Source organism: Meleagris gallopavo, chromosome 13 (genome assembly GCF_905368555.1).
Source record: "Meleagris gallopavo chromosome 13, MGAL_WU_HG_1.1, whole genome shotgun sequence".
Taxonomy (NCBI): Eukaryota; Metazoa; Chordata; class Aves; order Galliformes; family Phasianidae; genus Meleagris; species Meleagris gallopavo.
This window is the reverse complement of record NC_139416.1, coordinates 14,866,841-14,890,229: the sequence shown is the minus strand read 5'-3', so window position 1 is coordinate 14,890,229 and position 23,389 is coordinate 14,866,841. Positions and strand designations below refer to the sequence as shown.

The following is a 23,389-nucleotide window of genomic DNA, read 5'->3' as shown; positions in this document are numbered from 1 at the left end:
ATCACATACCTTCCTGTAAAAGAAATACCTCTAAAATGTGGTATTTCTGTGCCAATTGTTTTAGATAGGCCATTCGTTCATTTTAAAAGGTGGGAAGAAATATTTAACTGCAATTCCTCAGCAGGCAGCAGGCTCCATGCAGCACTCATCAAGGCTGTTCCTCAGCTACTTCAGTGTCACATCCATACCATTCCGGCGCTCCAGTGCACGCTCACATCCACCCACTGAACAGATGACTCATGAGACTTCCATTCAGCATCAGCTGAACACTAGAACTGAGTTTCTACCAACCAGCCTGGAGCCAGGTCTTCCTTGGAAGAGCAATGAAGGCATTTCTACAGCTTTAAACCAAGAACTGGACTGTACCTTAGTTGAAAAATCTTTTAAATTAACTCTGTGTTTAAATGTGTTAATTTTTTTTAAATAAAGAGGAGCAAGAATAGTACCACACTCACACCATTAAACTTCTAATAAAGTCTTTATGAACTACAACACCACCTAATATGTCTCTTATAAACTAAACGCATCTGTGACTTACTGCAAACTTACTGGAAAAACACCAATGAGCCTGCTGAGAAAATTTGATTTTTTCAGGTGGGTTTTTTAACCCTCTTACCCTCGTGAGCTCTGGAGAACACCAGAAGCTGGAAAACCTCAGTCTGCAAGGCTACAATGAAAAGCAACAACAGCCAAGAGGAAAAAGGAAAGTGAAGTATAAACTTCGCAGCACAAGGAGCCAAGAGTCTGCAAGTCAAAGGGCTACATTCATAACGAATAGCAAGAGTCGTAGTCGGCGGCTTACAGTTGTTCAGGAGATGTAAAAGCAACATGCCTAAGGACATAAGCCAGCCACTAACTACATGGTATTACAAAGCTATTTCCTTGATAGGCAGCAGGTAGTTTCAGAGCTGTCCACAGCAGCAATTTTGTTTGTTTGCTTGGAACTGTTGGGAGATAAACAGGGGAGACTTCAGCATGGAAACACACACGGCACTGCGCTCACAGCAGGATCAAGAGGGAAAGATTTGTACACATGTGACATAAAAGGTCTACACAGAGCAAAGAAAAACTCTTTAAGATCATTAGTTACTTCTCATTTCATTATCTGTCAGCCCACATGAGGAAGAAGTTCCTTCTCTGTTTGTAGCTGAGATCAATGCAAACAGAACACAATGAACGAAGCGTTCAAACTCGGCTCTAGATTTTCCCTCGGGCACAGCAGCACCATCAGAACAGCCCTGTTCCACATAGAGTACACTTTAAAGAATAAAGGTTAATAAAAAAGCCCTGTTAACAACAAAACTTTGAGCAAACAACAATTAACACAGGTGGACACACAACCTGCAGAGTGGAACTGACCCAGACATCCTGAACTGCTGCATCCTGCTCCCCTCCCTCAAACCAAGCACGTGCTTGAATTGCACTTCTTCAATACAGAGATTACAAAGTGTCACCTCAAGATCTCCTCTGTAAACAGGATGCTCTGATTTCATGCTCCCCCTTTGTCTGTCATGGAGCAACAGCTCGGCTGCATTGCCTGCCTGTATTGAGCTGGGCAGGAACCTTATTGCTTCCTCCCTCCAGGCTGTCTTCAGGGGCTTGTTGCAGCAGGAATGTAATTAGTAACTCCCCACTCAAGCCTGGCATAGCCCTTTTTAAACCCTAAGCTCTTAATATACCTATATTACTGCTGCCCTTCAACTCCTTACCCAAACATAATCCACGTTTAGACACTTCTGGGCTGTACCAGATAAAGAATTTCTGGATGCAGCCACAATTTTGATTCCTTGCTCCTCAAAGTTGCATAGACTCTACAACTAAGGTACCACTAAAGCATCACTGGTAACGTTTTAGTATCATTTGGAAAGAAGTGTTGCATAATTTGCAACAGCCTTAAAAGTCTGGGAGGAAAACCTGTCACAATCTGTTCCTACCTTACTGCAAGAGTTCACACTGTCAGGGCAGCCTCTGAAATCCCTGGGAGACCGACAGAAACAAATCTCTCCTAAGAAAACTCTGCTATGGCATGGCTTGAAACTCCTGCTTGTAGAAGCACTTATTACAACAGCACTCTGCATGCAGTGGGGAGCAGACAAAGGGGAAGGATGGGCAGACATATGCCTTCAACCTGCAAGAAGCAAGGAGCAATTCAGCTTAAGCACAGCTTAAGAAAACAGTCCTTATCACCAAAGTAGTACCCAGCTTCAGCTGTTATTTGTCTTAGTCCTCAACAATGCTAAAACACTACAAAGAGTCCCCATAAACGCCAGTTAAAAACAAACAAGGATCAGGAAATGAGCAGCAGGAGCAAGTGGCACTGGTACCCAGTTTGTGCTGCTCTCCAAAGGAAGAAGTTTTAGTGGCTGCCTCCTGGTAACTCCAATGGACCAGTAGTGGCACTGAGAGGAAAGGAGCCAGGTGACAGAGGACACAGCACAGCTCCACTGCAGTCTGCGGAGGTTTGGGGGTTGCAGAAGGGTCTCGCAAGGTGTGCTTGTTTTAGGCATGCCAGAAGGCTGAACAGCACAGCTCAGAAGGTGCAAATGCTGTCATGTTACTTCCAATCAAAATAGATCTACAGGTAAAGTACGAGAACTTCACCTTTCATTTTTATTTTGGCTATATTATGCATGTCTGGAAAAAGACACAAGTATGGTTACTCGTCTGTTATCGAGTCAGAAAAATGTTGAAGAACAGCACAGAGTACATACACCCATCTACAATCTGTTCACACAGATGTGTGAAAACCAAAGAGGAGACACACTGAGATAACAAAAAAAAAAATGCTAATTTGTTAAATACAGCACTTAATTGAGATAGCAGAACGATCGCCACGTAACAGTGCAAAGTTCATTCACAAACTTGAGTTCCTACATCCCCTTTGCTCTCAGTGTGCCCTGACACATGAGGAGCAGACAGAGCTGCCAGGTGCCCAGAGCTGCAAGTTTCAGCCAGCCTCAAACTGCTCAGACAGCGACAGACCTGCTCTGATGAGAAACCTGCTGCTGAGGATACCAGGAATACTTAACCAAACCTATCCTATAAAAGGGTTCTGGATGAATGCTACAACTTATACCATGCTAGTGTAAGCAGTTTATTCTGTCAAAAGCACTCTTATGCTGGAGTAATTTACTCTGGGTTCTCAAATCAAAGAAACTGAGCCAAAGGAAACCATCTTGGGAAAAATGTGTTACAGCTATTGCCAGGACAAAAGCATAGAACAAAAAAGCAGTAGTGCAGAGCTGTGGCTGGTTTGTTACAGAAGAGAAAGCCAAGTGCTAACCTGGCTCAAACCAAACCTCTCCAGGAAGCAGAGCAGTGCCCATGAGCCAAACCATGCTTCACCCTATGGCAGACTCTTCATTAGGATCACTCCTTTTCTCAGGCTCAGCAACGGGAATGAGATGTTAGAAATATGCAGGAAGACTTCTGGTTTGTTTTTTAAATGTCAAGATTTGCCCTGGGGCAGGCTAAGGGATGAAATAAAGCTGCACAAATACGTCCATTCTGTAGGAATTTACATGGCAAACCCAAGGCCCTGCTGCCCATAAGAGGATTATGAGCAGCCTGGCACTGAGCAGCTGGGGCAAGACCTCAACCTACCACCCAAACGCAGCCTTTCTGGCCCAGAGGCTGACAGCTCATCCTTGAAGCTGGTGCTTTTTCCTGCGCCCGCAGAAGCCAGCAAACGGACAAAGGTAGATGGGACCCACAACATCAGCAGAACTTCCATGTGTCTCTGCTTTGTCTTCACGTCTTTCTGCCTCTTCCCAGCTGCCGTTTCTGAGCTGCCTGCATAGTCAAGCTGCCGAGTAACAACAGGGAAACCACATCACTGCAATTTATAAGTGTCCTACTCATAACCACTCAGCCAAATAACTTCCATGCAAAACTCAAAAACAGGTAACGCTCCTCTCTCTGTGGCTACACAAATCCTTCAGCACACAGACTGTGCTCACACCCAACCACCCCCTCAGAACATCCATGCCTACTTATTTTCCTGCTCACACCCTAAATTCAGCATTCATGCAAACCATATGAAGTTTCTGAACTTGCCCACAGCCACAATATATAATGATAGAGCCAGGAAAGGCAGTGCCAGCTAATACTTCCACTGCTACGTTCCACACATCCACTCGTTTTTCTTCCAAATGTTCTTCTGAAATTAGTTATTGGATTTTTGGAGCTACATATTGGAATAAATGCCACTCAAATCAATTGGCAGTTGGAGACTTTCAGACTCTGGTAACATAGCATGCTTTGGAATAAGCTAGCTTTAAAATAACATGACATTGAATTCTTGCGTCTCCTGGTAACTCTTTATATAGAAACATAAATCAATCATTCTGAAAACACTCAGAATAAATAGGACTTGCAGAAATTTGGGTATGGCTAGAGCTGCATTTTATCACCAGAGCCACTGAGATGCTCATTTCAGCCAGAACCTCAGTTCTCCAGTACTGGTGCCCTATTCCACCCAAAATAAAGAACAGCTGGAGTAAGAAAGGGATCCTACAATGATGAGAAGAGACGAGCATCACAGGTAAAAATGTGGTTTTGCAAAGGCAAGTAAGGCAAACATGTTTCCTAATGTGCTGCAGAATTGGGTACATGTATTGTCACATCTTGTAAGACCAATGAGAAAAGATGAGTAAGCTCAAAAAAAAAAAAAAAAAAAAAACAACAAAAGAAACAAAATAACCAACACTACATCATCTTTATATATTAATGCAAGTAACCTACTTTCCACATAGCTAATGAGTTCTTTCATGGATACGAGCCTGAGCAATCCCGAGTTACAAAAATACTCACAACTCCAAGGAGTGCAGGTTTTGTTGGTGCCAGTGCAGCTCTAACTCCAGGACACCTAACTTGTGCATCCCAGCACATTTTTCAGAGATCAAGAACAAAATGCAATACATTGAGATGAACATCTGTGAAAAGGTGCCCTTCTATAGAATAGTTTATAGTATCTTTGAACTACAGAGGTTGTGCAACCAAAAATCACACATTTTGTGTATGTCTGTACTGCTGTTACAGCAGAACAGCAGCATCTTCCACTTAAAGCAAGCGTTCCTGTCTTGATTTTGGATTTGGCATAAAATGACAAACAACCAAAAAAGGATTCAGGCATTTGAAGAGGATTTCACTGACTGCTCACCCTTACTTCACGCCTCTGATTTGCCTTTCAATACAGCCTTCCACAGCTGACTCTTGAGTACAGAAGCACCTCAGTGTCCGTTCTGAGGGTTCTTTTTCCTGCTCTTCCATCTCGGTGAGTTTTATGGCACGCTACTCCCGGCCTCAGCCCCGCCTGCTCATCGCTACAGGCAGGGAGAACTGCTCCTTTGGACCAACATCCATTTAAAAGTTAATCACCAACTTCACACTCCGTTTGTTTTGACTTTGTTTTCACGCTTGAAAACGCTGAGACCGTACCACAAAACACCGCGCTGCCCCAAAGCATACAGAAAGAGAGCCGCGGAGCGCCCCGCGCGATGTGGCAGCAGCAAGCAGGCAGCGCCCGGCCCGCGCTCCACGCCAACCCAGCGTGCAGGCAAGCAGGCAGACAGGCAGGACGTTCCGCACCCAGCGTCCCAACAGGCCCGGCCGCAGCAGCCCGGAGCCGCACTGGCCGGCGCTGTCCGCGCCCCGATGCGCAGCGGCCGGCAGGCAGAGCGGCGGCCCGCAGCCCCGCGCTCCCCGTTACGTAACCGCCCCGGGACGGCCCGGCACCGCCGCACCTGATGTAGGGACTGGCGGCCGCCAGGATGTTCTTCTGCACCGGGATCTCCTCGCCTTCCAGCACCAGGTGCGCGTCGCAGAAGCGGCTCTCCTCTCGGAAGGAGCTGAGGGCCCGCAGCAGCCGCGCCGGGTGCTGGGGATCCGACACGGCGCTCGGTCCCGACATGCTGCCCGGCCGGGCCCCGCCGCCCGCAAGGCCCCGCGCTGTGCCGAGCCGCGCCGCGCCGGCCGCCTCAATCGGTGCCTCGCACCATGGCTGACGTCATCACTCCGCGCCGCCCCTCGGGGCGGGAGCGGCGGCGACGCGACGCGCCCCGGCCCCGGCAGCGCCCCCGCGCGGAGCGGAGCGGCAATGCAGGAGGGCTGGCGGCGCTGTTAAAACGTGAGAAGGTCACTTCTGGCTTGGGTGTAATTATCCGGAACGTCAGATGTCTCTGCTTCGAACCAGACCGGCAGCGTGCAGAAGGGCTCCACGCACGTCTCCGCAGCGCTGAGCACGGAGAGCTCGGGCTGCTGGTGGAAGGTGTATTTTGCTCATTGTTGGGTAATTGCACACCTAAGAGAGCAGTGGTTTGAATTATTGCAAAAGCTGTCATTGAGTGGCCTGGTTATTTGAAAAGACAAACATGGGTTTGTTTCTGTGCCTCCTGCACGGGCTATGAGGGTGGAAAACACAGTTGTGTTACTGGTTTTAGCTCTTCCTCCTGCTGTGTATGTGGGGCACTGGGACAAGGCATAACAGATAATACCCACTTCCAAACAAATTAATGGTTTTGTTATTCATTCCATTTCATGAAATTCACTGATAAAAAACAACAATGCACCAAACCCCCTGTGCCACCTTGAGGGCTGCTTACAGCATCTTTGAGTTGTGTCCATCCCAGCAACTTCATTCTTTTGCTCAGCTGTTCTTTTCCTTTGAGGGAGCAATCTCTCTTTACTATTTTTATTTGCAGCCACTGAGTGTGGGTTCTTTTTCTGCCATTACAGGAACCTCAATAGTTTTAGGGGCTAATTTAAGACTGGATCTTGTGCAAAAGAAGAATCCGGCCCTTATGACCCTCATTCATGGTGAAGGACGTCAGAGAAGCAAAGCAAATTATGAACCTACCTACCATGTGTTGTACTACCACAACAAAACACCCACAAGCCTTGCAGCCACTTGGCAAAGCACACGTGCATTCCCTCTTGCTGTTGTCAGCCTCAAAATTATACTGTATGCCACTGTACTTGTGGTAAATGTTTCATCAGATCACTATTGCAACCACTAAAAATAGTCTCAGAAATTTGTGATTAGCTGTATGGTCTGATCTGTATTGTCTGTGGTGCAGGATGACCTGGATCAAATACTGAGATTAGCACATCCGGATTTAGTCTGTAGATAACCAGTCTGATCTGTTTTTATGATGAATATTCCCCTTTTATGTCTTCTCTGTGGTATGAGTTTGCTCCCCAGAATCCTGTAGCTCCTGTATCCAAACTCACGGTCATCCAAACATGAAACACTATGAAATCTCAGATGGAATTCTGGAGATAAAGTCTTAAAATGAGATCTCTAATAATGGTTAGACCTTTGAGTGATGTCCCTCTTATAATTTCAGAAATATCTGTGGAGATTTTGTTAAGCCTGAAAGTATCACCTCCTATTTATTTCCATGGAAACTATAGGAGATGCAAAGAGCACAATAACGCTATTTGATAGAGCAAATTCTCAGCTACGAAATTGTATTTTGCAACATAGTCACCACCATTAGCATTGCATTTTTGCCACTGATGAACAAGAGCCTGCCACACTCATAAAAATCTGCACCAGAAGAGTTGATCCTCTGTCATTGTCCCCACCACCTCACTGTGCTCACTTCCGCTGTTTGGTCTCCATAAATGTTCAACAAGCGATGAATGTCAGTTGGTGCCATTTTTTTCTGCACAGAGGAATTCAATAACACACCTTTGCTTCATACGCACTTTCACATCAGAGGTAATTCTGTCAGACTGCCCCTCTGCTGCCATCTGTCACACGGCAACAAAATGGAATGGAATATTGATGGGAAGCTTCAGCTTCTACTGTCGTACCACCAGCATCCGCCTCTGATGTTGTGGGCCAACATAATAATATAGGAGGCATTGCTTTTGGAGCAGCCTTTCTACTTTCCCAACACCAAAGGTCCGTCTGCCATTTCAGTACTACTTCTATGTTACATACAAAAACAGAATTCAATTTCTTCTTTAGATTATAAAATTCTCATATAGGGTGGTGGTAACACGCCTTGAAAACACTGATGATCGCTATTTCTGCATACACATATTACGGAGGTGTTTATTTCCATTTTAGGGAACATATAAACATTTGAAAACCTCAGACTGCTTACTTAAGCTCTAGATCTGACCCCAGAGATGTTTTAACACTAAAATTAGGCAGTGTATTCTTTATACATGCAAACTATAAAGACAGCAAAGGGAGTCATAACAGAGCAAGCAAGAACTGTGGATGGTGTTGGTTCTATTGCTGCTCTGCTGCACACATCTTATGCAACCTTGAACAAGACACCAAAGCCCAGCTGTTCTCATGTGATGGGGCAATAGATGGCGGTGATCTCATTTTGGTTCCTTCCTGCAAAACACAGTGAGTAGCAGAAACACCGAGAACAGGTGTGTGAAAGTGAGAGATACCCAAATAGTGTGGTGACACATACAGACCAAGTGAACACCTAACATGGATGGATGGATGGATGGATGGATGGATGGATGGATGGATGGATGGATACCCAGTTTTCTCCCTCATTAATGATTCAACTTCTATCAGTAAATAAACTTTCACCTAAAGAAACTGTTGAACGTATGTCTGAGTTATCCTAAAAATATATTGCTCTCATTCATATGCATTGTATTAGTAACACAATTAATATTAATAAAAGATACATTTCTATTCATCTTTAGACAACATACTCATCTAATTATATGAAATGTTATGTCAGATATTCTCAAGGAAAACTGATTTAAATACAAATTGCTTACAACATTAGGATAGAATAGGACTGAAGTATAAGCGAATGCTACATGAAACCATATGTACTTGGTTTTGTCATCATAAAAAGGAAAAGTACACCATGGGATTATTAGCAAAGCAAGTTTTGTTTGCTTGTTTGTTTAAGTTTTAAATTATAAAGTTGTAGCACCTGAATGTAATACTTAACTTTGGTTTAAGTGCAAATCAAGCACCAAGAAAATGCATTGGTATTAATTACCAGTAGCAGATGGTTTAAAATGAGGTTTTCTGGCTGGAGAAAACTTGCTTCACAAGCTGCAATCTTGAAACGATCTTTGAAAGATACATGAGCTGCAGACCTATGTGACTCATGCCATGCATCACACTATAAATACTGTACTTCATTTGCTCAGAAATCTATATTCTACTTAAATATTCTCATTAACTTTCTCTCCTGTTCCCTCTACCATAGTTATATACAACATTAGCTCTTTTAAAGTACCAATTACTCTTCTTTTGGAATAGTTATGTGCCAGTTGTGCATATCATTACCTGTAGTAAAAGTCACTGCTGTGTCTTAAAAGGATTATATCTATTATTTAAGAGATTATATATAGTCATTTTGTGTCATAATATGGTTGTTCTTGAATAATAAAAAGGATATTATCCCATGCTCAGTAGAAAGCTGTCTCAATTTGTGTAATGGGATAAATAGTGCTTTACTCCATCTCAGCCTCCAAATCATTCTGTGGTATAAACATTCCATGCAGGTCCAGATGCATTTCCACATTAACAGTGGCTCGGCCCAATTCTTTGAATGTTTTAGCATCCAAGATGAGTAGGAAGGGTGCTTTGTTTGGCTCAGACACCACAACACAGGTCAAAACAACACCTGTGACATACAAGTGGAGAATTAGAAGTACTACTGGCTACACCAAGCTGAAAATATAACACTGTCAGGAAATGAGTCTTGTTTGCTAGGAATCTGAGGACACAAACTGAAAGAGCTTATTAGATGAAGTCTGACTGGGGGAGCTGAAGAACTATTGAATGGTTTTCTTCTGTTCCTTTACCTGGCCTGCCTGCAGCAAGCAAACACTGAACTGTGTCCCTGACAGTCTTGTTGGGCAACTGAGTAGTGAAGCTTGGGACACATCCTTTCAGCTATTTATCATTTGTCTTTGCAAGGAGCCGCCTCAGAACAGAACCGGATCCAGATTACAGGGAGACTTGAAATGCCACTTTGTTTTCTCATTTGTAACAACACTGACTTCCACAGCTCCAGCTTCTTCATTTGATAAATCTAGTTCCCAGTGGCAATCTGGAAAGTCCTAAGCATGAATTTTACTGTTTATGAATAGTGTGGGACTTTATGCAAGCTCCTTTTGCTCTGTCATTGATTTGTCGTTAGTCTGCAGGAGTAAAATGGTTGGCAATAATTCTAATTGATCTGCAGATCGGCCTACCTTCCTTGTTCTGACTGACAACAATGAAACTTTTAAGACGTAATGCAAAACCCAGCTTTCCAAATGTTGTTGCTATTTTACCTTCATCCTCTTCTCTTGCGCCGGGGCTGGGAACGAAGATGGGCTCTGAGGGCCAGCAGTGCTCTTCTCCCCAGTGCAGCATTTCCTTTGTTTGGACGTTCAGTTTTGCAATCTAAGTTGTGATCAGAAAAGAAAAGTGTTTCAGTGACAGTGGTTGATCCCAAAGGTGCAACGTGAACGGATTGCTGTGTGGGACCGGTGCTGAAAGGGAAGGAGCAATGAGGCACATGGTATCACAAAAAGGAAATGCCTGGAAAATGTTAAACCTAGGAGTCACATTTGGTAGCTGCATAGTCATAAGACGTTCCTTAATTTTATAGAGACTGTTTTAGTAGTGTTAAAAAAGGCATAGATACCACTTCATTATGCTGCAATTGTATCTTCCCTTGTTGGGCTTGAAGTATTTGACAAATACTAATAGGTGGTAAGATTTGCTTACCCTGCATCATGGGTAAATAACATCCTCCTCATACAGAGAAGAGTGCATGGCACAGCACTTTGATGTGACTTGCCCCAAATGACTGCAGTTCTGTTGTAAAGCAGGAAACAGGACTTAAACCTTCCAATTTCTAATCCTGTGAATTATTTTCCTTTTGTTGTGACCTCAATATTCCTCAAGGCCTTCTATTGTTAACTGGGGTACGTATGCCAGAATGAGGGCTATTAATAGTGATGTAAAGGTTAAACCAATAGGGCAAGAATTCCATACAGACACTGGCATTAACCAAAGGAACAGGGTACAGCTTTTCATCTCATTAATGGCTCAAGTGCCTGCCAAACCACCTTCCACTGGGGACACACTTCCACATAAGTGTTTTTTCTACACATGCAGTTTTATTCTTTTCCCCTTCACTGTTCACTCAGAAAAATAACCTCAAACAAAAATGAAAGTATTCAAGCACTGGAGGAAGAATTTTCCCCTATATCCAAGATGACAGCAGTTTCACTGACCTAAGGATCGCACACGGTTGTTGCTGTGACTGCACTCATTAAAGAAAACCTGATGTGAATAAGCAGCAATATAAATATAAATTGTGGTCAGATTATGTTTTAAGTCAGGCAGAAATTATCTGCACTGGAAATCACAAACATGCTTATTTGCTTGAACTACTGTCAAATGTTCTGCAATAAATTTTCTTGCATTGTGAAGAAATCCAGCTTTATTTTGTAATCAGTGATGGTAATTATATAGAGGCAAGAGTGATCTCAATTTGCTCTCAGTACAGTAATTATGAGGTGTGAGTCTGTGTGTGCAATACTCCTTCACTAGCAGTACTTTTCATCTTAATCTGTTGGTAATTCAAGGCTGTCTCCCAAGAAGCTGCCATCACACATATACAAAGGATGCATTTGCTATCCTGTTAAACAAAACTAGTTCTCTAGCAAAGGAAAAAGCTTTCTGAAAAATTATATATTATTTTAATAACTTCTTGTTTTAGCTGAGTTTCCTAAGGGAAAAAAAAACCCAAACGTAATTATTACAGATATGTGTCTGCCTAATGCTCTTCCTTTCTGCTACTCTCTCCTTTGTAGGTTTTGGCACATGACAGAAGTTCAATCAAATTGAGCAGAAAAGTGAGGGTCTCTGTAACTGCTGTATTCAGAAGACTGGAAATAAAAAAAATGGATAAAGAAGATTGACTTTATCAATACTTCATAAGGGAAATTATACAACTTGAGCTTACCCTTATGAGAATTCAGCCATTTCCTATTGCTTTGCATGTGGATGACTCACAAATGGGAAAAGTTTTAATAGAAACTGATTCTCTGTTGAATATTACAGCATCCAATCTCAAGTCACACACCTAAGAAAGCATTTGTTTGCTCTTCATGGAGCTACATGTTTTGAACAGCTGGTAACAAAGTTCCGTACCTTCAACCAGCAAAACAAGGATGTACTTTTTCCATAGTTTGGCCTGGTGGGGCTGTTTCAATTATACAAGTCAGCTAACACACATGCCCAACTTTTAATCTCAGTACTTTCAAGTGCTAAAGTTTATTATCACAGTACACAGCTGCAGTGTTGTCATTTAGAAGCTTTATCAGTTTCAGTTCTGGCCTCAGAACCCTCCCCTTTCAATTTGGATTGATGTCTGCAGATGACACTGTATTTTGGGCCAGACTGAAGCATGATCTACTTATAACTGCTTACATTTGATTTGTGTTATATATGTACTGTTCCCGACTTTGTAAATGGAAGTGATACCTTTGTAGGAACTGGACTCCACTGGACTTCTGCTGCATAGACATATTTGTATTTTTTGCCATTGTAGTCATAGTTGACACGAGGCAGCTCTATCCCTAGGTACATAAAAGCCCAAGACTTAGGAACAAGAAAAGAAATATAATTCTAAGCATACATTTACATAGGCCAATTAATGTTACTCTGTGAAAAAAATTTTGACAGCATTTAAAGCAGATTTTATATGTTTGAATTTCTAAAAAGCCAATGATGGGTATCAACAGAGCCCGATTAAGCCAAGGCAGTTCGTTCAAAAATGATAATTTTTCAGTCTTGGGAATCCATGGAAATCATTAGTATCATTTCATTTGTTTCATAAACACATTACATGTGAGCTTCTGAGATATAATTGGAGGGTAACATTCTAAGAAATTACTTTCTCTTTAAGCACTTCCATACCCTTTACAAATTCCTGTTATAACCCCCTCATAAAAATTAAGTATCCACTCTCAGAGGTAAAACTCATAAAATACAGCGCATAACTGAAGTTACCAAATTTATACCTCACAATAGGTAGATTTGCAAGCCACATTAATAGCTGTAAGATCAGGCTTGGTACCCTAGAGCAATATAAAACTGATATAACTGCAGATATTTAAAAGATTTAATTCCTGATAAATATGTATCCAGGTGACAGCAACCCCTTCCTCAGACTGCTAGGATGCTCACCTTTCTGTGGGATGCTGTTTGGGAACCAGAATTTACCTGACCTAGGAGATCTTTTGCAATCCTTTTAAAAAGCTGTGCAGATCTCCAGTAAGCATGCAGAGTTCTATCACTTGCAAAGTGAAGCTCTCTGTCTTTGACACAGTGGTATTTAGAACTTTCTAAATATAAATGTTTCTAGAACTCGGGTACCATTTTAAGTCACAACAATTCACTTATTCCCTAACTTAACAACTCAGCTTCTAAATACTGCCTCTGAATCATTCCTGTGCAAGTTCAGGGTCTTATATTAATGGATGGACTCCAAGGAGGGAAATAAGGAAGGGAAAGGTATTGTCCATATTATGCAAAACATATTAATTAAAGCTTTTGTTACTTTCAGCTTCATAAAGGTCTGACATACATGAGCAGCTGCTAGGCATGGTTAGAATACAACTAAATGTAGGTGTGTAAGAGAATGCATTTGAGATCTGTATAACAAATATTTCTTACCTTCACATAATATTTCAGGTTGGCAATAGATGCTGCCATCTTTTTCTTTTACAGCAGTTGCGGAAGTTGGAAGTTTGACTAAATTAGAACCTAATTCTGCATCCTGAAAGAGAGGTATGCTGAAAATGTAATGTGTTTCTAATTTAGAACTTTCATCAGGTTTGATATTAACACAGACAAATTTGGGATAAGACAGATATTCCAGGTTCATGAAGTTCCTCCATTTATCCTGTAACATTAGATTCTGACCTTCTCCTTGGAAATCTGATTATACACAGAGGGCTTGAATATATCATTGTGTATAACTACTTTGAATCACACTGAGCATTTAGAAAGGTTTAGAGAGAGATGGCTGTGTTCCAGAAGCACAATAAATAGATGATACATTTTGTGTATTTAATTAACGAGATAGGCTTTAAAATATTAGGCATAAACTTCACACTAAAAATCACCAAAGTTAAGGTGCATTCTTGTTTTTAATATACTACAGCTGAATGTTTAACACTGCAGCATAGGTAGGATAGTTGAGATCCAACACATCCTTTGCCCTTGCTACTTAAGTTTTTGAGACATGAAAAGCCAGCAAGATTCTGGGATGTAGGAGGAAAAAGTATTATCCGTTCCAAAGGAATCAAGCAGAAACTTGCCCAAGTTGCTGGCCAGTATATAATCTTTGTTGCAAACAATGATGTAAAATGATGTTTTAAATTATATTGAAAGATAAGATCATTCCTCATGCTAGTAAATCTTGCACTTAACTGAAATCGTCTCATTTTAATAAAGCTATTGCAACAGTGGGGAGTGTGAATATATTTTATATAGGCTTCGAGTACAGTGAAAAAATCAGATTGTGCAAAATCTCATGAATACCTTTCTAACCAACATCAAGTTGATATATCTGCTCATATTTTACAGCATCTTACAAATAATTGCACTGTTAAGGAAATGACATATGCTCAGCAACCCTTCATAAATTTCCATAAATGATGGCATCAGAACCTCAATCCATGTAACAGCATGTCCAACTCCCCATTGCCATTTCTCACAACACATACAAAAAACAAAACTCCTGAACACTTTGTGAATACGTTATTTTTAAAGAACTAGTAATTTGCACAAAAGGGCTGGCAACTGCTCATCCACCTACTTTTCTAATTGATGCATTTTACATTACTGAACAAAGAGCAGTTTAAAAAGCCCTTTTCTTCCTACCTTGTCATACTGCAGAGGCACAACAAACCGCTTGCAGGCTGGGATGGAGGTAAGCTTGCTGTTCTCTTCAAAGTCTTTGTTCAGGTTTTTTAAGTAAAACATATCATACAAGCTATTGTCTTTGTAGGCAACGATATCAAAAACAATGTGGCCGTCTTCTTCATAAGCATTCATGTGGTGATAAAGCACCATAGCATCAGTGTAAAACTTGGTGGATACTTCTTTTTTTGTCTTTCTGTCTACAAAGTGAAACCACGTCTGAAAGACAACAAACATTACGTAAAGCCAATAATGATCAAACAGTTACATAGGAAATTATTTTTCTAAGATAGCCATCTACATTCTAAACCACTTCTTGTTTCTACTGAAGCATATTACAAATTCGGGATTTGCTGCTAGGAGATCAGAGGTTCCAATCTTGAGACCAAAAAAATGCAGTAGAAAATGAGTGTGGAAGTGCTCCAAACTCATTTCACTGTTGCACATTGCTGTTTGGGCCAAGCTGAAGGTAGAAGTTTTCCAGTAAACCTGGAAAATCCCCTGGCCTATTTTTAATTTAAATAACTCTGCCCTAGCATAGAGTCTCTGTTGTCCTCTCTGTCGGTGTCCTCTACTCCAGCACTCTCCTCATTTTGAGGGTCACAAAATGTGGAAATCAGGTCCTCAGAAACAGATTTTTTTTCCCCTTAATTGCCTCAGTGAAGAGACTGTCCTTTTGTTGGATTCAGGCTTTTCCACCAATCTGTCTCTACTTCATCTGATGAAATGGATCTAGAACAGATTTCATCCACACTGTACAGCATTTTGTATGGAGCAAGAGCAGCTGTACGTGCCTGGGATGCTAGAGCAGTTTTATTTTGTCTTCTGGCACACAACATTTTAACTATGCCAAACTGTCACTTCAGCATCAGTATTTATTCATGAAATTTCTGGAGATGGGAGATAATATTTAAAAAATAGAACATTAGTTTGAAAAAAGTGCAACATGATAGTAAGAGCTCTTACAGAAAGTGTTACTACTGACATTAATGAACTTGACAAAAAACAGAGCAGCAACAGTAACAACAGGTTACTGGCCTGGCTGACTCCACTGCTCAGCATTAGACAGAATACCTTATCCTCCTTATGAAAGGCAAGGCAGGAAGCCCAGTTCACACCTCGGATGTAGGCAGTTGCCAGTTTGACAATATCCAGCTTGAATGGCTGTTCTATGAACACAATATAATTCTCTGTGATTCCAAAGCTGTGGTAGTAACTTGGTTGGAGCAGGGAGCGAGAAGGGATGGAGCATACTACTTCTGTGTGTTTAAAACAAGATTTCTTCTTTTCTTTCTCTGAACAGAAATAAGAAAAAGTAAAATTACATTTATAAAATTTTGTGATTTCTCCCCTTAACCTTAGAAGAAAAGAAAATGTTGACAAGTTTCTAAGAAATACTGCTAAAAGCCATATCTTACCTGGTACAGAGGAGGGGATCTTAAAGAGAAGATATTTCGTTCTCCCTTTATCAACAATTGAAGTACCCATGTTGAGAATATTTCCAGCACTGTCATAGTGTGGGTGAGAAGTTGCCAAGTTTACAGCTACGTATTTGCTGTAGTCTACCTAGAAGATGATACAGTAGGAGAATTTAGAGATGTGTAAGTACATTAAAATCGATCATAGCTAACGGCACAAATCCACCCGCCCTTCTGCACTGGTAGTCTTATACTGCTGCCCGCCAGAGGTCTTGAAAATTCATCATTTAAGTCACATAACTCATTCAGGTTCTCAAATCTTTTCCTATTTTGAGGCTAAACAAACTACAGAATCTGAATTCATCTCTCCGTTGCAGCCACATAATACAGCAGGGTGGTTGGCTAAAGGCATTACTCTGAAAATGCCCATTTCATTCTGAGAGCAGTTATTTAACAGGGCAATGAGTCTAACAATTTTCTGGAACAAAATTATTTCTATTCAATTTAATACTCAAATCATAGTATATGATAGGAAAAACTCAATATTCAGTATGTCCACATTTGCTTTTTAACAATTAAGTAATAGCTTGCATAAGACACTTGAAAAGTCATCATAGAAATGACCTACCAATCTGTTAATTATGTAAATCGCTTGAGAACTACAGATGCATTATAATGGAAATCATCCAAAATAATCACGCCATAAGCACGATATGTGGAATTATGCCTGAAGCCTCACTACACTGTGTACAGCTGTACAATTGCCCAAAGCCCCACTTTTCCCTAAACTGCTTGGGATTTTCTTTTGGACTCCTGAGTTCTTACGTGAACAAGTATCTTCATCATTTCACTTTACCAGAATTTCAAAAAAGTCTACTCTGCTAGCCTGGAAATAGGAGGAAATACATGTCTTTCCAATTTTGTGTACTGCAGATTTAACAGATTCGTCTGAGTCAGTCTGAAACTGTCTTCCTTGGCAGGCAGGGAACCAGAACGACACACAGACATTTATACCTTTTCTAGTGTCTCCAGAGTCTGTGGATCAATTTTTCTGATGAAGTTAGTCTCACTGGTAGCATAATAATCATCCCCACTCTTCATAATGTTGATCAAGCAGTTGTCCGTGAACTCAGGAATGGTGTGAGATAAGTATGAGAATGCCCTGAGGGGAGGGAAATGTCATATTAGAAAGAAAAGAAAGTACTCGCCTGTTCGAAACTACAACAAAATCTACTTGCACTGGTGAATAAAACAGACAACACTACTGACAAAGTGGAATTAAAATGTTTGCCTTAGACTAACCTACAGAGCTTACAATACCAGGTATCACTCCTGACCTTAGCACTATGTGGAAATTGTAAATTTACAAAACAAAATTCATATTTGTATACGTGTCAAGAGTAAACAGAAAAGACAGCCGTGCTGGAGAGAGAGATAGCAGCACTCTGTTGGGAAAAGCATTGCTTACTTGGCAAATATGTTTTTGCATGGATCTGGATAAGCCATGGTTCCAAACTCAGACACCACGATTCGGTTTGTTTCTATATTGCAGTTGTACGTGTCACTTCGGAGGTACTTACTTCTGTAGTAAACTTCACCTGACAAAGGTCAAATGGACTTCAATCACATTTCATGCTAAGTTTTTTAGAAAACTGGTACAAAAATAGAGAAAGAATCTGTTAAGCAGATGTCATTTAGCAAAGAAAAGTTTGCAATGGATCAGGCTGTCTAAAACCCTGCTATGGAAGGCAATCTCAGCTGTCTAGGTGTCTAGAGGAACCAAGGATTGTTCTTGTGGCTGCTGAGATCAGCAACAATTTCATTATCTTCCTCAATTACCATCAAGTTTGGACAATACTGGGGACTAGGGTGAATAAAGAAATGGATTTGGATTAACTCTTCCAGTAAACCAAAGGAATCAGTGTAAAAATGATTAATTATGCAGCAATGTGTGGGTGGTGGTAAATCTCTAGTATTGGCAAAACTTACAATTTGCTGTTTATGTCAGAGTAGCACACTGCTTGAAGGAACCAACTTCTGCACTAACTGATCTAATGGACTGATATACTTGAGCTAGCTGAGCTCTGTTTGCATCAGGGAAGTAAAACAACTAGCAATTTAAAATACACTGCTCATTACTTTATATGTTATTTTGTTGGTGATGTAGACTTGGACAGGTTAGGAGACCCTGCAGCTGCACCAAATGCCTCCAGTTACAGAAATGAAAACTAAAAAGGAATGGAGAATGACAGGGGTGATCTCAGAACTGTACTTTTTGTGGGAAGAATAGATGTAAAACATCCTGCCTCACACTGAAAAATGCTGAAGCAACAGAAAATGCTTTCATTTCAATGTTTATGAAAAATGGCCCTCTTGGTGCGTGTGGAAAGCAAATGCTGCCCTGCAGTGACCTGCTCAGAGCTGGCTGCAAGCCTGACAGCGCTGAACTTTGGCACTTCAGAAAGAAGGACAATATAATCTGCCTTGGAGAACAGCCCTGGAGAGATACCTCAGCTGCTGTTATGGAGATTGAGGTGTGAGTGTATGCTTGTGAGACACTTTGCCATAAGTGTGTTATAATTTCAGACACTCCATTCTGCAGACAAGAGACAGAAATTGGCCCTTGCTCACACTGAGTGGCTGAAACAACTTTTAGCCTCAGTTGTCACAGCCAAAGAACTGTGGTTTTGCTTGCATGACCTTATGAAGTTGGTCTTAAAACATGTAATTGTTCCAGAGATAGGACTGCCCCACTGAACTATCACAACAGTTTCTTCTCTGTCTCCTTTTATGTCAGCAGGGAAGGGGTGTAGCTGGAGGACAGAGCTATATCTGTGATCCTGGCATCAAGCAGCTGCCTCTCTTGAGCTCAGTGTTGTGTCTGGGCACCTAACACACACAAACCAGAGCAGTGCCAGAATCAGAAACACAGGCTCTCCTCACTGATGTGTGCACAGCCCTCTCTCACAAAGAGGTTATAAGGAAGAGCTCACCTGCTCTGACTGCTGGCTGTGACAGACTCACCAGCACACAGCGCTTACATGGCTGGTTTTTTGCAGGGTTATAACCAGACACCTGGAACATTTTAAAGCTGATCAAACTCGGAACAGAATTGGCAACACCAACGTTTGGTTTTTTTATCTTTCTGTGATCTGATGTGCAATAACTTACCATTTTTAAATGTGAAGCTGTGCAGCAGAGCCAAGCCATCGAACCAGTGGTTGTATTTAGTGTCCCCTATTGTATGCATCCCTGGGCCATTTCGGAGAAGTACTCCTTGCAACCAAGTGGGCAACTGACCTGAGAACAAAAGGAGCATTCCAGTATTCAGTCCGTTAGGAAAGGAGCATGCTGCAGGACAATTTTACTAGGGGCATAGGCTTCATAGAGGGATGGATTGTGAATGCAAGTCCACATTTGTAGTAGCAAATAATTATGTTTCACTTTCGGATAACTAAAGCCTAACCTGCTAAAAAATGTTGCTAGTAATATTCTGCATAAATATTGTGATATGACATTATCACTTGAGCAAAAGACTGCTGGAAATTGCTTAAAGCCAGGAAGTAAATAGAGTTGGGCCTTTTCTTCTCTGCACTCAGTTTTTAAAGAGATGTGTTTAATCCCTTTTACTCATGCCAGGAAAAGCTAGAGCTTCTCAGAAATCAACATATTTCATAGGATATGTGACTTGTACTGGTCTTCATTACATCAATTGAAGTCTCAAAGTTAATTTTTTTTTATCTATATATTTAGATGTCTCTAGATATTATCTATCTATCCATCTATAAATAGGCATGCATCTCTTTATGCAGATGTCTAATAGAGAGATATATTCCCTAATTGAGAAGAAAGATGCTCGAGGAATTCCAGGACAAGGATAATCAGGAAAAAAGAAAGGTAGTCTTTTGTTTAAGGCACTGTAGACTTGGTGCAGCTTCTGAATCTTCTGGTGTAATTCAGTGTAATTTCTGATACAGTTGCAGTATAAAAGTCGTAGAGAAAATGGACATATTTTGAAGTTTTCAGATGAAAGTTCATTTAAGTGGAAATTAAGAATATCTGCAAACCACAATAGGTATCAGTCAGCGTTTTTAAGTGCTTAAACAGCTTTACAAATCTGGACTGCATCTCTTTTTCGCCTTGTGCTTTTATCTACAGTGAAAATAATAACGCTTTTCTGTACTACATAAGGACATGAAAATGACAGCAAAATCTCCAAATATTTGGAAGAGTATGAGCTGTCACAGCCATGGAGGATCGGATGTTCATGTGGCTGTACAGTCTTTAGGACAACAACAGTTTTATGTCTGACGTTGGCGTTAAGGGGTCATATTTACAGCACACATACTGAGTAACAGGGGTCTCATGGGCAGAACTCAGGGATTGCTAAACATGTAAAGAGGTCAGAGTCCTCTTTAATTTTCATTACTGGTAAATACTGAATGACAATTACCACTGAAGTAATATGTTAATTTAATTTACTCAATTGTTCAGTTTTTGTTCAAATAAACCATTCCATAACACAGATAAGTTGCAGTAAAAGTTGTTGCTTGCAAACAAATTTGTATGTTTCAGTAGTAAGCTTTTATTTTGAGTGACAAACATTTGAAAGGCATAAAATCACCTCCAATTAAAACAAAACATGTTGAAACAAAATCTTTTTCAATTCAGCCACCAAGCTGAACAACAACAACATAGCCATGTAATTATGTACCTGATATGACCTACCTGGGAACTGACTTTAAAACTGGTGTTAGATGCCCACTATACGCATATGTACTAGAAAGAGGTACTCAACAACAAACCTCTCCTTTAGCTGTAGCAAAAATCTCTTTAAGTTCCTCTTCTTCAAGGTAAAAAAAGCAGAAAAGAGGCTAAATTGATCAAGTCTTCATATCTAGAAAGCCACTTCAGGCTATCTCACTGGAATATACTCTGCATTTTTTTCTAGAATGCCTTCTAGTAAAAGTACCCTAGAGAGGGTAGTGAAGGGTTACGGAGAGGAGAAAACAAAAGTCTGTACGGAACCATGGGGGAGGGAGTGCCACCAGATTAAATCCTTAGATTTTGTCCCTCACCACCAACTTCTGTGAATCCTGTTCAGACAGACTTTCTGAAAAAGCATGTAGAAATACCCATTAAATGAGAAAATCCCACAGTCAGAGGCACAAACAAGGTCTGAGCTCAGTCCTTTAAACAAAACTCACTGACGTTTCTCACTTTCTGTTTCCCTTTTCTGCATTGCTTTGAGTGAGCAAGTGTTCCAATGTTTTATATATTTGAGAACACAAGAGTTTGTCATTCACTTACCTTGCACCTCAGCTTTTATGGGCTCTGGATGTTCTACTTTGTTTCTGCTAAATATTGTCTCCATTGCTCACGTAACCAAACAGTTCCTGTGTTCTCTACCCAGCTGTTCCTGCAGGCGTAGCGGTTCCCTCCTCTCTGGGCTAAGAACAGCTCTTTCCTGTTACATAGAAGGATGAGGTTAAAGTGCAACTCGAGCTAAAGGCTGCTGGCTTATAGATCGACAACTTATAACAGTTGATCTTTAATCCCTAACACATAGACAATAATTCTTGCACATTCCTTTAACTCTTTCGCTAATTTGATGTTAGAGTAAGAAAAGCATAGCTCACCTGTTTGCTCTGTGTGAAGATAGTTCAAGCAGCCAGGCTCACCAAAGGCAAAATGAAACTGAAATATCACCTTCAGCATTGCAGGGAAAATCGAAGCTGTTTGTAGGGGTGCCTGCCCCACTTGGCAGAGAGAAAAACAGAAGAAAGCTCTACCCACTCTTCTGAATTTGTCTTGTGGGGAGTGATAGACAAATGGAGTGTCATCAGTTCCTTTCCATTTTGTCAAATTTAACCTAGGCTATTCTATTAGCTCACAAAATATCACTGCTGAACAACGAGTTTTTTTTTCTTTAGGTATAAACAGTTCCAGAGCGAACTGAGCAGCACACCTTTGAATTAAACACCTTTTTACAAATAGACACTATTATAAATTCTCCCATATGTGACCTGATTCTACCTGGCTATCAGCTCCTTGAAGTCTCTGCGAAAGTATGGCAGGAATAATTAAGAAGAAGGGGGATTTTTAACTTCATGCATTTCTTTCAAGATAAGGTACTTAACTGAGTTCAATGTTGCTAATTTTAAAATCCTCTAGGAAAAGAATTATTTCAATATAAAGCATGTGATTGCAGAGGAAATCACAGGCTCCATTGAACGTGAAGGATAAAAAGACTCTTTGCACAATCATATATTATGCAATTTTATAGGAGGTTACCCTAAAATCCGATTTTTTTTTTTCCTGCTAAATCACTGTTGTTCCCAAAATGTTTTAACATCCATTCCTAAGTCTAATTGATCATTTATAAACATCCACACTCATTGTATTGAAAACACTATTTCTGCTACAGGTGACTGCTCAGACTCCTGTTATACACCTATATTGCTCTTCTCATCCTTACCCTGTGTCTGCCGACTTATCTTTACCTTGAGAAATCACCAGGACAGTATACCTTTGTCTCCATTTGGAAAGCACTGATGGAAACAAGTGATAAAAAAAAAATCAGAACTGCTAACTGTTCAATTTTCCTCTTTTTACAGTGAAATGGATTAATATCCAAGTATTTATTTACAGTTATAATGTGTAACTGTTGGAGGAAGTAGATGTGGATTAGGTGACTTCTCTAATTTCATTGTTTCACAGTGTTCCTTCTCCCTTTGCAAAGATGTGTTTGATGGGAGAGCATGGAGGAAGTTATAGAAGTCCATGTTCTAGAGAGCATAGAAACCTTTTCCACTTCTCCTTATTCTTCTCATCTATTTTGAACAAGAAAGAAGTTCAGTTCAACTATCAGAAGTTCAGTTCAATTCCCCTAAGAGCTGAAGTTCTTCGTCAGCAAAAAATTGCATATCCTTATGATGAATCTGAGGCTGTTTCCTATTCATATTTCCATGTTTGCTTTTTGGTTTTGGCTCAAAACTCTTCTGCAGAACAATAGAAAGAGATTAGAAAGGGAGCTGCTGCC

The 23,389-nt window shown here is 40.8% G+C and overlaps 2 protein-coding genes across 3 annotated transcripts in view; both read right to left on the bottom strand.

The window, feature by feature from the left end:
- GAN (gigaxonin) overlaps positions 1-6,337 on the bottom strand; it is a 37,042-nt gene extending 30,705 nt beyond the window's left edge. The window contains exon 1 of the mRNA XM_085234642.1: positions 5,745-6,337. Within this exon, the coding sequence (XP_085090768.1) occupies positions 5,745-5,911 (167 nt within the window). The 5' untranslated portion in view covers positions 5,912-6,337. The remainder of the gene's footprint in view (positions 1-5,744) is intronic.
- A 2,307-nt stretch (positions 6,338-8,644) lies between these two features.
- On the bottom strand, positions 8,645-21,838 carry BCO1 (beta-carotene oxygenase 1). 2 transcript variants are annotated; one of them, XM_085234645.1, is made up of 12 exons: positions 21,658-21,815; positions 19,519-19,647; positions 19,341-19,422; positions 17,816-17,945; positions 17,362-17,509; positions 16,348-16,495; positions 16,004-16,224; positions 14,891-15,148; positions 13,679-13,781; positions 12,485-12,579; positions 10,279-10,390; positions 8,645-9,623 (listed from the first exon to the last, which is right to left on the bottom strand). In XM_085234645.1, the coding sequence occupies exons 2-12, from the start codon at positions 19,555-19,557 to the stop codon at positions 9,451-9,453; spliced, it is 1,509 nt and encodes a 502-aa protein (XP_085090771.1). In that variant the 5' UTR covers positions 19,558-19,647; positions 21,658-21,815; the 3' UTR covers positions 8,645-9,450. The 2 variants fall into 2 exon arrangements, with proteins under 2 accessions (XP_085090771.1, XP_031411316.1); XM_031555456.2 differs by lacking the exon at positions 19,341-19,422 and having other exon boundaries at positions 21,658-21,838.
- Positions 21,839-23,389: the final 1,551 nt, after the last annotated feature.